Raw genomic sequence first — 18789 nt, 5'->3', positions numbered from 1 at the left:
ATTTAGTAATAGGCTAATCAAAATAAAACCATGTTTTGGAAATGTAAATCCAATCGTATGGTCCCTAACTTCAGAGATTGTGTAAGAGCTTGATCTTTTGTAGCCACGCCCATTAAAATATGTGTTCTCATATTCTGGCTCAAAAAGATGAGTGTCAGGCAGCTCAGGCTACCGCTACACCATTTACAAATCAAAAGAAAAATTCAACTATACTTTTATTTCGACGGGAGAAAATAAATCACTTCACTTCCGGCCGTGTTGTGGCCAGCTGTGGGCTATTTGACGCAACCACTGGCAGTGACAAATCACTTCTTTTATGCAGAAAATAGGAAATATCAGACATCAGCACCATCGTCGCCATCTATCGAATTGGAATGATAACCGCATACCTCTGACTGTACACAAAATATGCCTTCTTACTTTTGTTACAGCGATATCATAGGCCTATTTGTGTAAAGTGATTTGGGTGTTATGGGTGAAATGATGTGGACAGTGCACATGTATTTGTGTAGTGCTCAACTATGCCCGGAGCATTTTGCACTGTACAAGCCAAATAAACAAACATGAATTGAATTTAAAAAATACATTTATTTGTATTAGTGTATTCATCATAGTTTTTTTACTAACTCAGTAATTGGCATACAAAAATGTATACAAAAACAAAGTTTAAATATGTTACTTTGTGTATACATACATAATACCATTATGTATTTAAATTCAAGTCTTTGGCCCTACATTTGGCACCATTAACACAACAGGTGTCTAATGAATATGTTGTAATGAGACATCCCTTGTATGCCATCCTGGCAGAGGGGAAAAGCGAAAGGCCTCTCACACAGAGATCACACTGTTCCCTTTCATTTCTGCTTACTGCATCCGCAGGAGGATGAGATCAGCTTGACAATTTTCAATGACATGGATGTAATAATTACACAGTCGGTTCCAAAGAAGTGGGAAGTACAATAAAAAGCAGGATCAGACCATTATTTTCAGTATAGGAGCACTCCAGTGCGGAATGGACCTTTTTCACAGTAGACATTTTGATGGGTAAATAAATGTGTAAGATAATAACATTATAACTGTGGGTGTTTTTTTAATTTTGGGATGTGTACCAGCATTGAAGTTAACTGTACAGGAACTGTCCATGCTGGCACACAGTAGCAACACAATGATGAAACATACCCACAATGAATGCTGTGTGTACCCGTCAAATGTCTGCTATTGAAGTAAACCAAATAAAAAAAGTAACACTTCTATTAGGTTGCATTATTTTCGCTTTGCCTTCTTTCCTTTGCTGCTCACTGGATCCAGAGTATCAGCCACCTAAAAGAGAAGAGGCCATTTTAGCTGTGAAAACAGGCCACATTTCAATGCAACTTTCCTGCTCTGTAAATGGCAAATAACATTTCGCATCTCCAGGCTTTCTCAAGTTCCGAAAGCCCAGAGGGGCGAAACGTTGTTTGTTTAGTTAAAATAAAGAGAGGCCGGGGAGCAAACATACATGTGCAGACATTACATTTTTTCTTCATTTGATAGTTTTTTGGGTCCAGCACCATATTTAAAAACTGCAGGGATGTGCAATTGTGCATATCTTATTCCTTTTTTACAAATGGAACACAGACCATGATTAACCGAAATATTTCAAGACCAATCTCAAATTTTCTTTTGGCTTAATTTAGATGGAATAACAATATCAAGCCAGGAGCAAATTAAAATATCATTGAATGCCTTAAAGGAGAAAAGAACAACTTCAAGGTTATGTTACCTGTTGCCTCTTCCTTGTAACACGGAAGAAGTCTTCCATGCGAGTCTGTCTGGAACGTCCTGATGCCAGCTCCTCTTCTCTGTCTGCCCGTTTCTTTACCCGTGTCTGACGGAACTTCTCCATTCGTCCACGAACTCTGTGTTCCCTAAAAATAAAAACCACAACAAATGCATAAATTCACATAGTGACATCCGAATGGTCTTTGAAAGGCACACACAACCACAAAGTGGAGGTTTAACTTGTAGCAGTGAAAATTACTATCTTTTATGATTTACTACGGAATGTTCAGTCACTCTGCCATGTCAGCATATGACGGTTTGTCTAAATACGTAGCTCCTGAGTGTTACTGTACTTTCCCTTGTACTGCTCTCTACCCGACTCCACATTAAATAAAATCTTTATCTAATCGAATCTATTTCCTCATCAGCAACATTCTCAAGATACTTGACTCATAGTCTTCAAGTCACCACTTTGGTAGTACTAACATGTAGCACTGTTTTTACATGGTTATGAATGAATGAACGAATGACATTTCTATTTTCGTGTCACGCCCATCCCATATGGGATTATATGACACATTATACGAAACGAAAATAACTCACTAACAATTCTTCCTGTTCGCATTATGTCCTGTCTTATAAGATACCACTTAAATAAACATGCATAAGGTATAGGAAAATAATAAGTGCAAATAAGACAATGCCATTTTACTTGTAAATGGCCCTCCTCATTGACCAGGCCTTTTCAAGAAATGAAGCAAATGAAAAAATGTTGAAAGAGACGTTTGTTTCTCCAAGTCATCCAACTACACAAAGTAATTTTTTTGATCTACCTTATTAAAAAGTCTCTGCCTAATAGAGTTGTAGAATGGGCAGTACAAAAAGAAAATGCATTTCATTTTCAATTTCCTTAAGATCAAACAAACTACATAATCTATTCTCCTCAACAGTGCCTACATATGTACCCGTCTCAATATGAGAGAATGTATGCCAGCCATGATTTGGGCACATAAGGATTATTTTTTTTGACAGGGTATACGTCACATAGTTTTCTGGACCATAGACATGCTTTATCTCACATGCAGAGCTTTGGTTTACACTCTTCACCATTATATCCAGACCAGTGCCCATCTGTCCTTTACTTTTCATTAAAAAGAAATGTTTTATTAACATAGTCTCTACTTTTTCTTTATTATAATAATAGTCTTCATATCCAGCTCTCAAAAGAATGTCATACATGTCTGTAGCCCATGCACCCTTGATCAAGATGTCCCACTCCCAAGATTCCACACTTTCTTACAATTTGATTGGAATTCAAACCCAGTATTCTATTCCACAGACGTACCATGTGCATACACAGTATATGGATCGGAGCATATGATTTACATATACTAATCTTGGTCAAGTACATGGCCATGCATTTAATTTGTTTATCACCTTGGTGATGACTTGTGCATGCATATCCTTGACATGATTAAATCCTTCTATTAGCTGACTATCATTACTGACTGCAGAGCTCTGCTGCCTGCTGGCCATCTGACTCATTTTGTTACCTACTGTAATGGTGCTTTCATACAAGATCATTTTAGTTCAGTTGAATTGAAGGAACATACTAATCAAATTATTGTCCCTCCTGGTGCCAAAGCTGTAATAATAATTAGACCTATTTCATCCCACGTGGCACGGGGGAAATCAGTTTTCAGCTTCACCCAGCTGAGTGTGTGTGCGTGTGTGTTTGCGCGTGCGTGTGTGTTTGCGCGTGCGTGCGTGCGCGCGCGCGTGCGTGCGTGCGTGCGTGTGTGTGCGTGTGTGGAGAGGGGGGGGGCGACTCTGCCCTCTACCTCAGAGAATACACTCATGTAGTGTACACAACAGTAGTACCTACTTAACATGTTTTGTGTGGCAGAGGAACTGGACCAAGGCCTCTTCGTCTGGTTCAGTCCACACCAGAATAGGGGCCACAGCTTGTGGCGCATCCAGGAATAACTTCCTTGCTTCTTGATACTGCCAGAAATGCGGCACAGGATGCGTCTGAAAGGCAATTAAGATATATTTACACTGTACAACACTTAGTGTATATTTTACTCAGATACAAATGGAACCTAATGGACCTTTACAGTCTGAGTTAAATGAACACTTATTGTGCCCAGGACATGACCACACGTCTTCATAATTACACCCGTAGGCCAAAGATGTGTGGACATGTCTTTAGGTCATTTTTAATGGTATAAAACGTGATGCTAGAATCAATTTATGACAGCCGCCGTTGCTAGGCAACGCCTTGCTCAGTGCACGTTTTGCTTGCGCGCAGCCATTCACTTCCTTGTTTACAGCAGACAAATCTTGCTATTACCGGTATCTACGTCACTGTCCATGGTTTTGATCAGAACACCGATTCTAAAGAGAGATCAGACTTATTAGCGCAAGGTAGTATTACCTCCCGGTTTTGAGGGGAAATGGAAGGCGTGGCTTTTCAGAGTAAAATCTCCCTCATCTGCTGGGCACTCTAGCGCATTTATTTTGAAAGATTCCGGGGCATGAAAAGTGTTTACTACACTACTTTGTACAGGCGAGTACTTACTAAATTTCACAATTGATGGAAAAGACTTTCTGAATTTGAATACTAGAACATTTATGAAGTTGAAAAAACTCAGACATGAAGAGCTCTGGAGTCAGAAAACGTGGTACCTTTCTGTTGATGTGTAAGATGACATTCTCTATGGTGCGGTGCTGCTGGATGAGGGCCAGAGCTCTCCTGGGACCCAAACCAGCGATCTTGTCACAGTAATCACAACCCAGCAAAATACACAGGTCCACAAACTGGCGGAGAGGTTATAGGAAAGACATCAAGTAAGCCTGAGTGGTGGTGTCATCTCCCCAAGGTTAACGTTTTCAAATTTCAATAACAGTTTAATCTGAACTGAAATTCTGTCTTACCTCTTCGTGAGTAATTTTCAGAATGTCTAACATCTTGGGTAGGGAATATTCAACGACGTCACTGTCAAAAAGACAGATGTGTCTCAGCTTTTGACGGCGACCACTGCTTCATTCATTTCTAACTTAAACTCTAAACACAGCACTGTAATAACAAATACTGTCTCAATCCAAGTCATGCATTGAGTTGAACACTAGCACACTAAAAATACATATTTAAGCAATCTATCAACAACACTGGTTTATACCTGTCTCTCTTGGCATTTAATTGACGGACGAGTATGTTCCCTCCGAACGGCAAGGTGTCCATGTCCTCGGATGCCACTGCATCAACTGTTCCCTCTTTTACCAGCTGGGCACACATTGCCTCGCCCTCCCCTGGAGCCTGGAGTGAAAGAATAACCAATAGAAAAACATAGAGAGAAAGACATACTGTAGTAGAAGATATACTATAGAGACAGAGCTGGAGTGAAAGACAAATGCCCGGGTTGCTTTAGTCCTGCTACAGCAGTAGGTAGGTTAGACAGACCTGAACGATTGGAACCCCTAGGAGTTTCAGAAGGTGTAGGCAGTCTTTCGTCTGAGGGGATGCTGCAGGGAGACAGGACATTGTCAAGAATCTCTCTTGGATAGTGACTTCCATGTAACCATCAACCACTGATGTGATCAAATCTGTCTTGGAATTCTCCAAGGTGATAAAATGTTTTGAACTCAGCCATCTTACCTTCGCCTGTGCGTTTGGGGGAGCTCCATCCCAATACTTCAGCTCTTTTTTCCAACTGCAGCACAAACACGACACCAAAGAAGACTTCACAATTTCTGCTTTGTTGCAGCACGGCCTCGAAGCCATGCTGCATGTTCCAAAAACTAATTACTTTGTTTCAACTGCATTTCAGTTACCAACATGAAACAGGACAATAAATATATCAATATCATAAAAGACAAAATATTGTCTGGGATCATGAATAGGATCAAATTGATGAAAGACAATCAAGGCACTTACAACAGCTCTTTTCTCCCCAGGAGGCTTCCCATCAAACACAAACACTGGCTTTATGTCATGTTCCAGGAATGTCAGTGTGCGAAAAAATAGGCCTGTCAGCAGACTAGATAGAAGGAAATAATTATAAATAGTAGCAGGTTCTCTTATCTCAACCACTTAAACCCTTGTGATGAATAGGACAAATGGCCTATCTACTTGTAGATCTGCTTTTTTCACTATTGTTGGAAGGGGGAAAAAAAGAAAAAAGTATCAGGTTGAAAATGGTTAACTTAACTCACATTGATACAGTGCATAAAATAAAATACACTTGTTGAAATAGTTAAATTGGTCAAAGTAAAATTATTTCAACATTTTGAACAGAAAAAGCTCACATGTTGGAATATACTTACAACTGGGCACCAAGGCCAGACTAAACTATGGTAAATTAAATATTCTACCCATGTCACCACCACCAAACAAATTAATAGGCCTAGTTATGATTAGGCCTATATCAAAGGACACTATTATCTCACCTGAAATTGAGTGAAGGCACTGCAGAACGGCACTGATTAATAACAATAGCTGTATCCAGTGCAATTACTTTTCCTGTTGGATCCAATAGAAACAAAAAGAATATCACACTTGTGTGAAGTGAGGGGCGCTCTTATCATCATCAGAGATGAAGAGCCTTGGTTCGAAAGGCCCCCTCTTAGGATTCGGGTGGATCAATTCTGGCAGGGCCGATTTTCTGTGCCAATCCGTGCCTGGGTAACCGGGTAACATCTAGCCCCATATGTCACTGTGTGCCCTCCCCCTACGCTCATTCTGTAGCTCCAGAATGAGCGTAGTGCTGAGGGACCATACTGGGGCTAGGTAACATCATGCTCGCTGTATTAACTTAAGTTGAGCATACAAAGCATCAAAGTTGAAAACGTTCATCATCAGTTGATATTGGAAATATTTTCACGACAATGAAAAGGTAATTTAAATGAATGCATAAATATTGACTTGCATTTGTAGTGCAAATTAAATCTAATTCAATGACATGGTAATATATAGATTCTTTGCATTATTTTGGATTGCACGTAGCGCTGGTCCATAGCTCTAATTCCGTTGCGCAGCTATGGACCAGAGCTAGATTTCACGGTGCAATAGGATCGAATGCAATGCACGAAAACTTCCTGGAATCCTGGCTGATAGCATATGCTATAGGTACGACTCGCAATCACATGGTTGTCCGGTTATATATCGGATCCAATGAATCAAACGTTGGATGTGAGGAGCGTTACCTGTGTAGTCACTAATATCTTTATGCAGTATTGCCCCAGGGGCGTCCATGCGAATCAAATCGGCCAATTTTGTTATCCCCATTGTAACGAGTTAGCAAGACACCGTTGGAGCCTTTTAAATGATGCTGCGGTTATACCGAAATCGGCGACCTACCGAATTAAGTAAGGTTGCTAGAGACATGGCATGTTTCGACGCAGTTAGTTTATTGCCAGTTGAATTGAAATTGAGAACATTCCACCAGCGTAATTATGATGCAATGGCCAACCATTATGGATGATAGGATTAGGATGATCCATTTACATTTAAATAGTTTACCATGGTTACAGAATTCAACGGGTCATCGATTTCGGTATAACACGTACACGGAAAGTTGTGTTGTTGTTTTTACATTATCAGGCCAATAGAGGGAATCACTGGACAAGAAAAGCAAACATCCACAGAGATCAACACCCATAATTTATTTAAATACATCAAAAATATTTACAAACAAGAATGTATTCATATATTACAAAAAATAACTTAGTCCAGCTTTATAGATAAGTGCTTTAGATAGTGCTTAATAAATAAAGTACACCACATCATTCTAACATTTGTTGAATTCACCCTCATCACCACTAATAAATAAATCTCCATGATATTCTGTTATTGCATTAATACAAAATAATGATTTGTTTCATATACACAGATCAAAATGACACATCATATAAATACTAGTAGTGCTACGATTTCTGTCACAGCATAACAACAAACACAGTTCATGCACTGACTCATATGGGGTGTTTGTTACCAAATATATCATGAAAAACCCAAAACATTGATTCAACTATGAAGTGGATAGATACCCTCTTTCTGTCCTCGCTATTTTCTTTTTTTCTTGTCAAATTGACAATAGGTGTAAACATGTTCCGACCCAGTAGAGATGTGACTGCCACTTTAAAATAACATTCAGGACAAATGCTATGGCAACTCTCGACTTTGTCACATTATGGACTTTGACACTTTTCAGAATAAATGCTTGTTTTTGATAAAACTACAGAACCATGCTCAAAAACTAGTCAAGAGAGATCTGAGTCTTGGTTCTGTTACTATAGGGCCCCCTTTACACCTGGCAGTGTGGATCACGTACAGTACCTTTACAACTGGCAGTAATATGCATCTGTCTTGATGTTAAACTCAGCCCTAGTGTACAAACACAAATCAGATCTCTATTAGCCACACAACACACATCACTTTCGCACAACATTGATATTGTTTAGTTTTAGTTGGTAAGCTTTAAATGTATTTTCAAGACGATAAACTATGAGCAGAGAGGGGGGATGACATGCAACACAGGTCTCCAACCAGACTCCAATTTGGGATGTTGAAACTACTGTTATCAACACAGGGTGTCCACAGTATTGTAAGGTCTTTATTATTATTAAATAATCCTATATTTCTTTCTTTATCTTCTAATAAAAAAGGCCTCAAAAAAGGTTATTAATTTGGTTTTTGGAAGGTATTTTGTTTACAATTTATTCCTAATCTGACAATACTCCAAACACACAACTACACACCAATAAGATTGCTCCTCTATGTTATGGAACAGGCCTTGAATTTTCCAGTCCAGACATGATCCATTCTCACTGCTTTTGAAACTATTTGAATAGCTCAATAACTCAATTGAATATTCAGTCAAATCAAAGGCATGAGTCTTGACACTCATGTTGTATGTGTTGGCATGCACAGCAGGAGGATGCAAGTAAGACAGACCATGATGATATATTTGCTAGTCATCTTTAAATTGTATAATTACAATTATACAATTTAGTGTCCATGACACTTTCATGGACACTTAGGTTGTTTTCTAATCACTTACTTTTCGATGTGCACAGAGTGCACAGTATATAATTTTATCTGAGGATCTAAACAGCATTCTGCCAAACTTCCGGGTAGTTTGGCTCCCATGAAAGTGTCATGGCGCAGCCCAGTCACGTGACCACTTCTCTTCCTTCTCAAAGCTTCCTTGATAAGCTCACTGCTGTCTTCAGTGTAGCTCCTTATCACTGTATTCGGTCTAAAATAAAGATCTCATTCCTTCAGTAAAGCTGAAGGAAGCTGCATCTTCCATTTACAGCAGTCATTCAGTACTATTCACTATTTGCTCTAACAAAAGGCTTACTTACAGCAATAGTATTAATGGGGGAATAACATGTGGAGCATGTGTGCCCCCATGAAAAAGCGACACTTCCAGCTTACAGCCTGGCTGCCAGCTGTGGCAGACGTAAAGATCTACATACTAGGAGGGATTGAGGACTGGGAAAGAAACCTTGGAGGTTCTGTGGTCCCCAGAGGTCTGATGCCTGCCCGCGAGACAGTGCTAAAAGGGCGTCGAGGACTTCAAATATGCCTGGACAGCCTCAATGGCATTGTGGAGCTTATAACATGCCTGAAGAAGGTCCGGAGGGACCGAAACGTTGCATTATTAAAAAGAAAATACTCATGTACCGAGCAAATACACAGTGTGCGGGTGTATTCTATTCCTTTCATTGATGTCCACTGGCCTACACACCTGTGCATACATACACCTGATTTCTAGGTGTGTGAAAGTTTTTTCCTACAGGAGCTTATAACATACAATATCAGTGAAGTAAGTGAAGTTGTCAGTAGTTTGGAGGTGTAATACATTAATAGAGTGAGGCAGGGACATGAAAGGAAATCAACGGTTGTAGTTTTCAAATTCAAACTCATTCAAACTTGCAAGTAATTTATTAACAATTTCAGGACGCAAATAGCTGTTTTGACTATTAACGATGTTCTTTACATAACTCAGACAATTAAGAGGTTGAAAATCGTTGGAATGTCACTTTAATGCAGAGTGTAAAGAGGGCCTGTGATTGGACATCTGGGTTGGATTCCTCAATGCATTTGTTGCTTAACCACTTAAGCCCATGTACTTCATCGTACAATGAAAAGAGCGGATCCACAAGCTCACAACGGGACATTTTGTGAGTATGCAGATCAGCTATTTTTTAAATGTTTTGACAATTTTAGAAGGTTGAAAGTGGTTAGACAATTCCTCATTCCCCTGTAATGTGTAAAATGTTTTTCCTAACTCTCTTGGAACTACAAAGTGATTATTCGGTTGCAAATCCTGTTTCTATTCACCAAGACAACTGATGACAAGCAGCACATCATGGAGTTCAGCTCTTTTCAGCCTTGTGAACATTTCAAGCTGAACAACGTATACATGAGTATCAATGGTTTGGGGAAACTCAGCCTGGGTCCACGTTAGCGACGGAACCAGATCCAGGTGTTGACGAGCCAGAAGGCCACCGTAGCAGAGTACAGCATCACCTCTCGCTTGGAGCGCTCTTTGTTTTCTTCCTCCAGCAGCTGCAGACGACGGTTCAGCTTCACAATCTGAATGAACCAGTCACCAAGATGGAAATCAGTCATTTCTTAAAGGGATTTTGAACCCAATATATCCCATTGTTCTGATGTGAGTACATCATGATCATTCATGTGGTTCTCAAAGTGGGGTCTGGGGACCCCCAAGGGTCCTTGAAGGGGCACCAGGTGGCATCCAATCAGTTTAACCACTATAAGCCCATTTTATACTTTGGCAATTCAAAAATAGCAGATCTGGCCGGGAGGCACCTAGGCTGGTCGCCGGTTAGAGTCCTGATCCCAACGACCTTTGCTGTGTGTCAACCCCCCCACCCCATCTCTCTCCCCGTTTCCTGTCAACCTATACTGTATACCGGTATCAATAAAGGCAAAAAAGCCCCAAAAATATCTTACAAAAAAAATAGATCTAGAAGCTCACAAAGTGTTCCGACGCGATATGTAGTGAGATTGAAGACCGGGTATTTTTTGAAAATGTTAGAAAGAATCTAGATTTTAAGATGCCGGTTAATTCAATATTTTTTTAAATGATTCCAAAATGTTCTAGATTCTAGAAAAGTTCTGGGAGTCCCAGAGACAATTTTTTTTCTGATGGGGGTCCACGGCCTAATACGTCAATAAATCAATCTTAACTTTTATTTCATAATGTACATCAGTGAGGCTCTGATCGGGCTGAAAACCTTTTTGTATGTATTGTAAATTTGTAAGTCAGAGGTATGTCAAACAGACTGACATAATAGATAATTGACATCACAAGATGGTAACATGAAGAAAGAGTTCCACATGAAGTCATGGCTTCCCATGTTGAGCCCGAGATTCACACTGCATGTACACAAGCTCATAACAGACGTTTGGGACTTTATTTCCCTTTATTAAAGAATTCAACTCAAACTACCTCATCTGCTTGACAGGAGTCAAGCAGATGAGTGGGCACGGCACATCACATTTTATATTTTAGTTTGCGGGGATTACCTGTCGTCGAAGCGAGGAGGCGTCCACTAAACCTGAATCATCTGTGGTCATGTCCAGGGCCAGCTCCAGGTGAGTCCTGGAGACAAAAACATCTCTCATTAGTACGGACTATGGAGCGTGGTCTTCGTCATTCCTGGCGAAGACCCAAAGTGGTCGAAACGCAAAACATTTTCTCTTCTTTAAATATTTAATAAAAAGTTTTGAGCTCAAGACCGTTGTGCGAACTTAATCTACTCTCAAAGCTATTGATAATTTTAAAAAATCACACCCGTGTGAACTGAGTGGTGCAACTCCCCTCTCCCCCTGCCTCTCTCTCTCTCTCTGTAATTAGCAGGCAACAGTGCAACACTATCTCTCTCTCCGTTTCTTCTAAACATAGTCACATAGGTTAGGACGGACATTGCTGTTCCTTGGAGTGGTTGCACCACTCAAAAAGCATAAACATATAAAAGCCAGTGACTCAACATCAGACCACGCTTCGGCTGGTGGTTAAAGAAAGACTAAGCTCCGTACTCTGACTGACTGGGTTAGCATAGATAATATGAACCATTTGCATTGCAATCTATCACCAGAAAAAATTGCACTTTGAAGGGAGTGAGAACTAAACCCTATCATTGGTAAAACATTAACACCAGTTAGCCTGGGCAGGCCTAAGTAAGCAGACCCTCTCATTGCTTTATACTGTCCATGAGCAAAAGTGCCAGAGTGGGTAAGCACTGAGCAGTCACTTAACATTAATCAAAGGATGGGGAAGAACATGCATGGGTCTTATTATAAAGATAACTGGTTCAAGGAATGGGGTCGATTTTTCAACCTGTATGAATGAGGTATCACCAAGTTAATTGTTTGTGATTTTCGGATATATCACAAACGGATTCTTACCATTCCATGTGTGAGTTAAATTAACACAATTTTACAGTGTAAATTGGAGTCACAGAGATAAGAAAATGTATCAAATGGGGTTCCGTGGCCTAATAATGCATACGTTATAAACGGTTGAGCATCACTGACTAACACATTGAGGATTAAAGGAGGGACGTCACCTGCGGCGGCTGTCATCCAGAACCTCGAGGACCTGCTGGTAGGCACGGTGTGTTGTTGACTGTACGTACGATATAAAACCTCCTGCTGTGAACAGGTGTGCATTGGCATCCTCTGGAGAACAGAGTGGGGGACACACACGGATTGGGGGAGCAGTTACGCTGGGGAAGGGAAGAGAATCATTATTATAGTCATACTGTGTAACATTCCTTTTAGTAGTCTGTCCCTTGTAGCTCCGTTGTTATTACAGTGTTTAATGTCTGGAAAAATGAATGCTGCAGGATTCTACCGCCCGAGGATATTTTGGAAAGCAACAACAGGTTGTCAGTAACTGTAAATGAATAAGTAAATGCATTTCCAGTGCGAGTGTCAGGAGTAGACACAATGAAAATTATGTTTAACTCATTTACCGCCAACACACCCATCTGGTGTCTAAATTGTGTACTCCATGACCACCAGCCAGTCATTTTATATTGGAGACACCTTTAGTTTGAAAGCCGTTTCACACGGAAACCGAGTGAGGAATTGAATTATCACTATGTTACACAGTACATTAATCAACTACGGTGATGAATTCTGCAGAGAAAGCTGTGGAAGGGAATTCTTTGAAAAAATGTCACCAGCACTCGCCAAACGTTGCCCATGCCTATCAAAATAAGTAACTACAGTAAAGTACATTTTGTGAGTGCTGGTGATCTTTTTGCTTATATGAGTCATGCACCTGGTAAGAGACTAATCTTTAAGACTCAAGTCTTTTACGTTATAGGGCCCGTTACCTTGCATCAGCTCTGTTGATCTGGCCATTGTAACGTCCAGTCATGTTCTCACTGGCACTTCGCTCTCTACGGGATCGCGGATGAGACTGGGCCTGTAAATGACATGTCAAATTGGAGACAATGTCAAATTTTCTTGCTGAGTTAAAGCTGCATTCCATACTTTGAACACTCCTGATAAAGAGAGGTAATTGGATTTAAATGCAGGTTAATACAAGTATCAGACTGGATTTAATCGATAATAAATTAAATAAAATGCGATTGATAATTTATTATTCATCACTATTTTGTCATTAGAAACTTTTGAAAATAGCCCATTTCAAGATGATCTGCACAACAGAAAATAGTGGCAGCCCTATTTGATACATATATATAATATCTGTTTCAAACACAGCCAGCAAGAGATAAATGGAACAGAGAACGCCCAAGGTCGACACTCACTCCCTGGCTAGCATGGCTGTGTGATGGGGTGGTCTGCTCAGTCTCCAGGGAGTCTAGAGGCTGCTCCTGGAGGGTCAGGATGCGGGGTGGAGCCTTCATGTTCAGCAAGTCCAGAGGAGGGGTGGACTTGATCAGGTCTAAATCTCTGGGATGAGAATATCGAAGGTCCTCATCATCCCCTGAATGTGGAAGTGAGGGCAGGGAAAATACTTTACTGTTACATCACAGGTTTACAGGTGTAGTGGGTGCAATTATGTTTGTGTGCAATTCTACATAATTCGTAGTTTTCATGAAAGGGGGAGCAAGTTGAAGAGGGCATACTGTAGGAAAGAAACCGGTCAAGTGATACTGTACATCCATCAAAGACATTTACATTTATAAATTAAGGGTATCGGGAGGATGGGTTTTGGAGGGATGGAGAACTTGTGTGTGAGGATCAAGTAGGCAGAAAAATACAATACATGTGTGCATGATTGTGCGAGTGTATGGAGGGGCACAAAAAACGGCACAAAAAAGTTCACTGTGTTGGATTTATAAAGCAATTTCAGTGTCCCTGCAAATGTAATGAATGTAATCCAGTGTGGCCTCCTCAAAAATCTAACTTTATACTTTGGAAAATGGTTGACAATAATGTCAGGTATACGGTGAGATGTAGTCAATGGACTTAAGGCTCATTCATAGTCTGGATTTTCGGTGGTGAGGTGACCACTGAAATAACGCTGAGTGGTGGTGAGTAAAAACAGAGAGAAGGGCTGGGGCGATGGCGGTGGTTTGCTCTTCACCGCGGCTCGAGACGTCATGTTGTAGTTCGGTGGGCACCTCACCACCGAAAATCCAGACTATGAATAACGCTTAAGACCACTGGTATGGAATTTTTGCAATAAGAGAGCTCCAGAGAGGTTCCAGCCTGCTTCGCTGTGTTTCGTGTTTTGTTTTGTCACTTAGCTACTCAGTCTGGCCAGCCTCCTGTTTTCGATTTCATAACGTCAACCGTTACGTAGCCACGTTGTTGCTGATACGTCATCAGCCAGCACCATTTTTGTCTCTTTTTTTATGTTTTTTTTTGTTGTGGCTTTCGCCTTTATTTTATATTTTTTATGGAGGGACAGACAGTAGGCTGACAGGAAATGGGGAGAGAGATGGGGGAAGACATGCAGTAAAGGCCGTCGGGATCGAGGGCAAAAAGGGTAAAAAGTAAACACTCATTTGATTCAGTAGTCCACTATGTCAGATTCAGTAGACAAAAAACTGACGACTGTGTGGGGTGAGTTTAGGTTAATGATATACGTATGTTGCAGCCTGGCAGGGCAACAGCAGTAGCTGTGTGGTGTGCATTGATCCAACGTCAAACTGGTGCTTTTTCCCAACCTGCACCACAGACCAATCAGAAGCTACGGGTCGATGTCCTGCCTACCTTGGAGATAGGACCCTTTCCAGACTGAGTAGCGAAGTGACAAAACAAAACACGGAACGCAGTGAAGCAGGCTGGATGGATGGAACCCAGGCTACTCCTAATGGACGTAATGCCTTTTGTTGGGATTTTGGATACTGCTGCATTTCAAATGAAGGGCTCATTATCAGATACCATAATCATCCACTTCCTTGTTCTCAAAGAGGGGTCCCAGGGGTCCTTGGGGAGGTTCCAGGGGGGTCCCCAGGTAAATTATTGATAGTTAGGGAGTCAAATGGACCCTTAAAGGTCTGTAACTCCCACAATTGTGGCCTAAATGCAAATTTGAGAACCACTGGTCTCCTGACATGCCGTCTGCTTTGCTGACCTGCTATGCATATCCTCTCAGGCACGTGCATGAACGCGGTGTGGTGTGGGGCCAGATGCTGCTGTAGTGGCAGACCTCCTGGTTCCATTTCTGGGGCCACCTTGAGGGTCTCCGGGATCCGCATGCGCTGGCTGATACCCTCCGTGTACTCCAGCTCATAGTGGATGCGGTTCATCTCCGCCACCTCCGCAGCAGGCGGGGCAGGAAAGGTTGTGGCACTCATCCAGCCTGTGGCAAGACAAGAGGGGAGTGGGGGACCCCACATCAACATGGTTAATGGTATGGCTCGCTGTATGTTTTTCTGCTGTACAAACCCAAATAACGTAAATAATAATGTAAAAAAATCACACCCGTGTGAAGTGAGTGGTGGAACTCTGTGTGGGGGCGGAAGTTCCAGACCCACAGGAACGCACCCAGGGTGCACCCCGCCCCGTGTCCGAAACGGTTGAAAAATGACAGATTTACAGTGTGGGGGTCCCTCTACTGTACCCTCTACTGTACTGTACTGTCACTGTACTGACCCACAGGAACGCACCCAGGGTGCCGGCCCGATTCCGGCGAGCCGGCCCGCATCCGAAACTGTTGAGAAATGAGAGTTACCGTGTGGGGGTCACTGTACTGTACTGTACTGTACTGTACTGTACTGTACTGGCACACACGAAATCACCATATATACAGTTAATATGTGCGTGTGTGTTTGTGTGTCAGGTTGCGCACAGGTGGTGAAAATCAACCATGCTGTTTTCGTGCTCAGACACCCACCCAGCCACACACTCCGTAAGGGACTCAAGCACTTGCACTGTCATTTGAATCACTCGATCTTCACATCAAGCTGCCTGTTAATTGAGAGTAAAAAAGGGTCTGCAATACAATCTTAACTTGCCACTTGTAATTTAGTTACAGCAGCATCCCAAAGTTAAAACCACAAATATTTATAACCATAGAAGTTAGCACTTAGTTTGAATCAATTTAAGGTATTCATTCATTTTTTATTTAATCTAAACTAGCCTTAATTAAATGAACCAAATATAGCTTGATGTGTTGTGGAGATAGCGGCCATGCAGTTCAAATTTATTTCACGTTTAGCCGAGTTTCAGTTGTGTTTAATTTATTACACGATATCGGTGCACGATGATGCATAAAAGGCTTGATATATTATATAACATAGCTATGGTGTCTGGTACTGTACGTTAATGTTGCAAACCCATATCCCATGGCCATGAGCATTGTGCATGATGACATTGTGGGCTGTCTATGGTAGCTAAAAGGCTATCGTATTATTTATGTTCGCTAACGTTACTTACCGTGACGTTATTATCTTGTTGGATGTCAAAATGTAATTTGATAAAAACACAGCTACACAAGACGCCCTGCTACAGCTGAATGAATGTTATGTGGGTGCATCGACCGTACACCGTCCAATTTCGTCCAAAATGCAAACACACTCACGCACTGTGGCGCACAGTCGTACACACCGTCGGTTGTGCGTAGTCTGCGTACGATTTGTCTTACAAGGATTGTTCGCTTGGGTGGAGTTAATTTTCGTTCAGTCGACATGGCTGGCGCCTGGCGTGACTTGGGTTATAAAACAAGCGCACCCTATTTTTGCACCCTCCTTCAGAAAACTGAAGATTGACATATTAGTTAGTATCACAACAACATTGCCAACCTGCCGTTGTATATTAAAACAGTCATCATCTTTAAAAGGCAGAAGGATGTGTCTGCATTATAGCCTTACGGCTACAATAATTATAGCAGCACATCACAGCAAAAATATTCCATATCTATACTTTTGACAGCAATTCCACGTTTGATCCAATAATCTACCAGGAGATGTCACTATTGGGTTAGGTCAGCTCCTGCGGGTTCTATGAGTTTGGCCAGTCAATGGTTTGGCCACATTGGCCACAAGGAATAGGCAGTGGTGGAAAACTCAATTGTTTTACTAAAATGTACTTGACTTCAGTCAAATGTATCAAAATGTAGCCAACTTAAAAAAGTACCAAAAGTAAAAGTACTCATTATGCAGAATGTCTCATTTCAAGTGTTCAAATATAGGTATAAATCTGTTGAAAATCGATGTAGGCCTAGGCCTACAAGCTCACGATGTGACACATTGTGAGCTTGTAGATTGGCTTTTCAAATGGATGAATCGGCCTCTGCCTAGAGGGCTGAAATGGTTAATGTATGTTTTGTAATATTAAAATAATCCAAATCTACAAAGTAACTAACGTTTTTAAATGTAGTAAATGTAGGCCTAAAATATTTGGATCCAAGATAAGTGGAGTAGAAGTAAAAGTAGGCCTATTGGAAATTGGAAATACTCAAGTAAAGTAGGCCTACAAAAAGGCCTACCTCAAACTTATAACTCAATATCTGTGTTACAACATGTATTTCAGCAAACAAATCAGCAAATTCTGGTACAGCACCAAAGCAGCAGTAGTTATGGACCAGTGGCACACAAAGAGTGAAGGCAGAGCCATGGTGTTTTTGGTTGCATTTGTCATATACTGTGAGATTAGAGTCCTATATTTATGGTAGTTATATAGGAAAGACCAGAAGGATGGATGAAGCTGATGATTAGGCCTCAATTAAATTAATTAATGATAGAGAATTCCAGAGGGGAAATCAGAACAGTGTTGGTTTCGGCCACTGATTTGATTAGTTTGGCAAAACTATATAAATAGGGGAGAACGGGGTAAGATGAGCCAGCGTTTAAGTTGAACCACCCCCTTTATCTAGAAAACTAGAAACCTGTGTTGCCATGTGACCTTAAATCTAGTAAGCATCCATAATTTACACCTGGCTGTGAAGTTGGGAAGCACATAAAGTAGAAAGTAGAAAACATTCTTTTACACAAAAAACTGTTTTTGTCGGTCAAAGTAAAATTTCGACACATGTAAAATGACTGTTATACAAAGCAAAATGTACCTAGGTCTAAAATGTAATATCATACACGTTGATGATTTGCCAATGGATAGAACCATGTGAATCATTTAGCAATTAAATTGTCTGAAGTAGCTTATTCTAGTCAGTTTTCTAAAATGGTGGCTATGGGTAAGATGAGCCAATGTCCGGGGGTAAATTGAGTCAATGGGAATCACTATTCATATTTTTTTATTAAGTCTTTGCTACTCAAATTATACTGAATGACCTTTAATTTGCATGTACATACTCATTTAAGAGAAGTTTGCAATATTGTATTAACAATATTGCAAATATAAGGTTCTGAATAACAAACTTTATTTAATTGTCTTAATATTGTTTAAGTAATAAATAAACAAATAAATAAGACTATTTGCAAAAGGAAAACTGTGAAAAGTGAATACATTATCTGTTCAAGTTTAAGCTTTTAACATTAAAATATCATGTGGTTCGACTTGCCCCTCGACTTGGATCAACTTACCCCTTACCTGGGGCAAATTGAGCC

General features: G+C 40.7%; 2 protein-coding genes across 5 annotated transcripts; both read right to left on the bottom strand.

The window, feature by feature from the left end:
- Positions 1 to 568: 568 nt before the first annotated feature.
- On the bottom strand, positions 569 to 7094 carry LOC306943221 (putative flap endonuclease 1 homolog). The gene is made up of 11 exons (XM_079529436.1): positions 6970 to 7094; positions 6214 to 6286; positions 5702 to 5804; positions 5423 to 5477; positions 5228 to 5289; positions 4947 to 5083; positions 4702 to 4762; positions 4453 to 4584; positions 3650 to 3795; positions 1766 to 1910; positions 569 to 1323 (listed from the first exon to the last, which is right to left on the bottom strand). Exons 1-11 carry the CDS (start codon positions 7049 to 7051, stop codon positions 1267 to 1269), a joined length of 1053 nt encoding a protein of 350 aa, XP_079385562.1. The 5' UTR covers positions 7052 to 7094; the 3' UTR covers positions 569 to 1266.
- Positions 7095 to 7413: 319 nt separating this feature from the next.
- On the bottom strand, positions 7414 to 16831 carry LOC306943222 (mitochondrial fission factor homolog A-like). Of its 4 annotated transcripts, none has more exons than XM_079529437.1 (8): positions 16664 to 16831; positions 15881 to 15938; positions 15360 to 15587; positions 13582 to 13760; positions 13144 to 13235; positions 12370 to 12528; positions 11327 to 11402; positions 7414 to 10369 (listed from the first exon to the last, which is right to left on the bottom strand). In XM_079529437.1, the coding sequence occupies exons 2-8, from the start codon at positions 15930 to 15932 to the stop codon at positions 10238 to 10240; spliced, it is 918 nt and encodes a 305-aa protein (XP_079385563.1). In that variant the 5' UTR covers positions 15933 to 15938; positions 16664 to 16831; the 3' UTR covers positions 7414 to 10237. The 4 variants fall into 4 exon arrangements, with proteins under 4 accessions (XP_079385563.1, XP_079385565.1, XP_079385564.1 ...); XM_079529439.1 differs by having other exon boundaries at positions 15895 to 15938; XM_079529438.1 differs by lacking the exon at positions 15881 to 15938.
- Positions 16832 to 18789: the final 1958 nt, after the last annotated feature.

This window comes from Electrona antarctica (genome assembly GCF_951216825.1).
Source record: "Electrona antarctica genome assembly, chromosome: 19".
Taxonomy (NCBI): Eukaryota; Metazoa; Chordata; class Actinopteri; order Myctophiformes; family Myctophidae; genus Electrona; species Electrona antarctica.
Note: the sequence above shows the minus strand (reverse complement) of the source record. Positions and strands in the feature narration are given on the sequence as shown.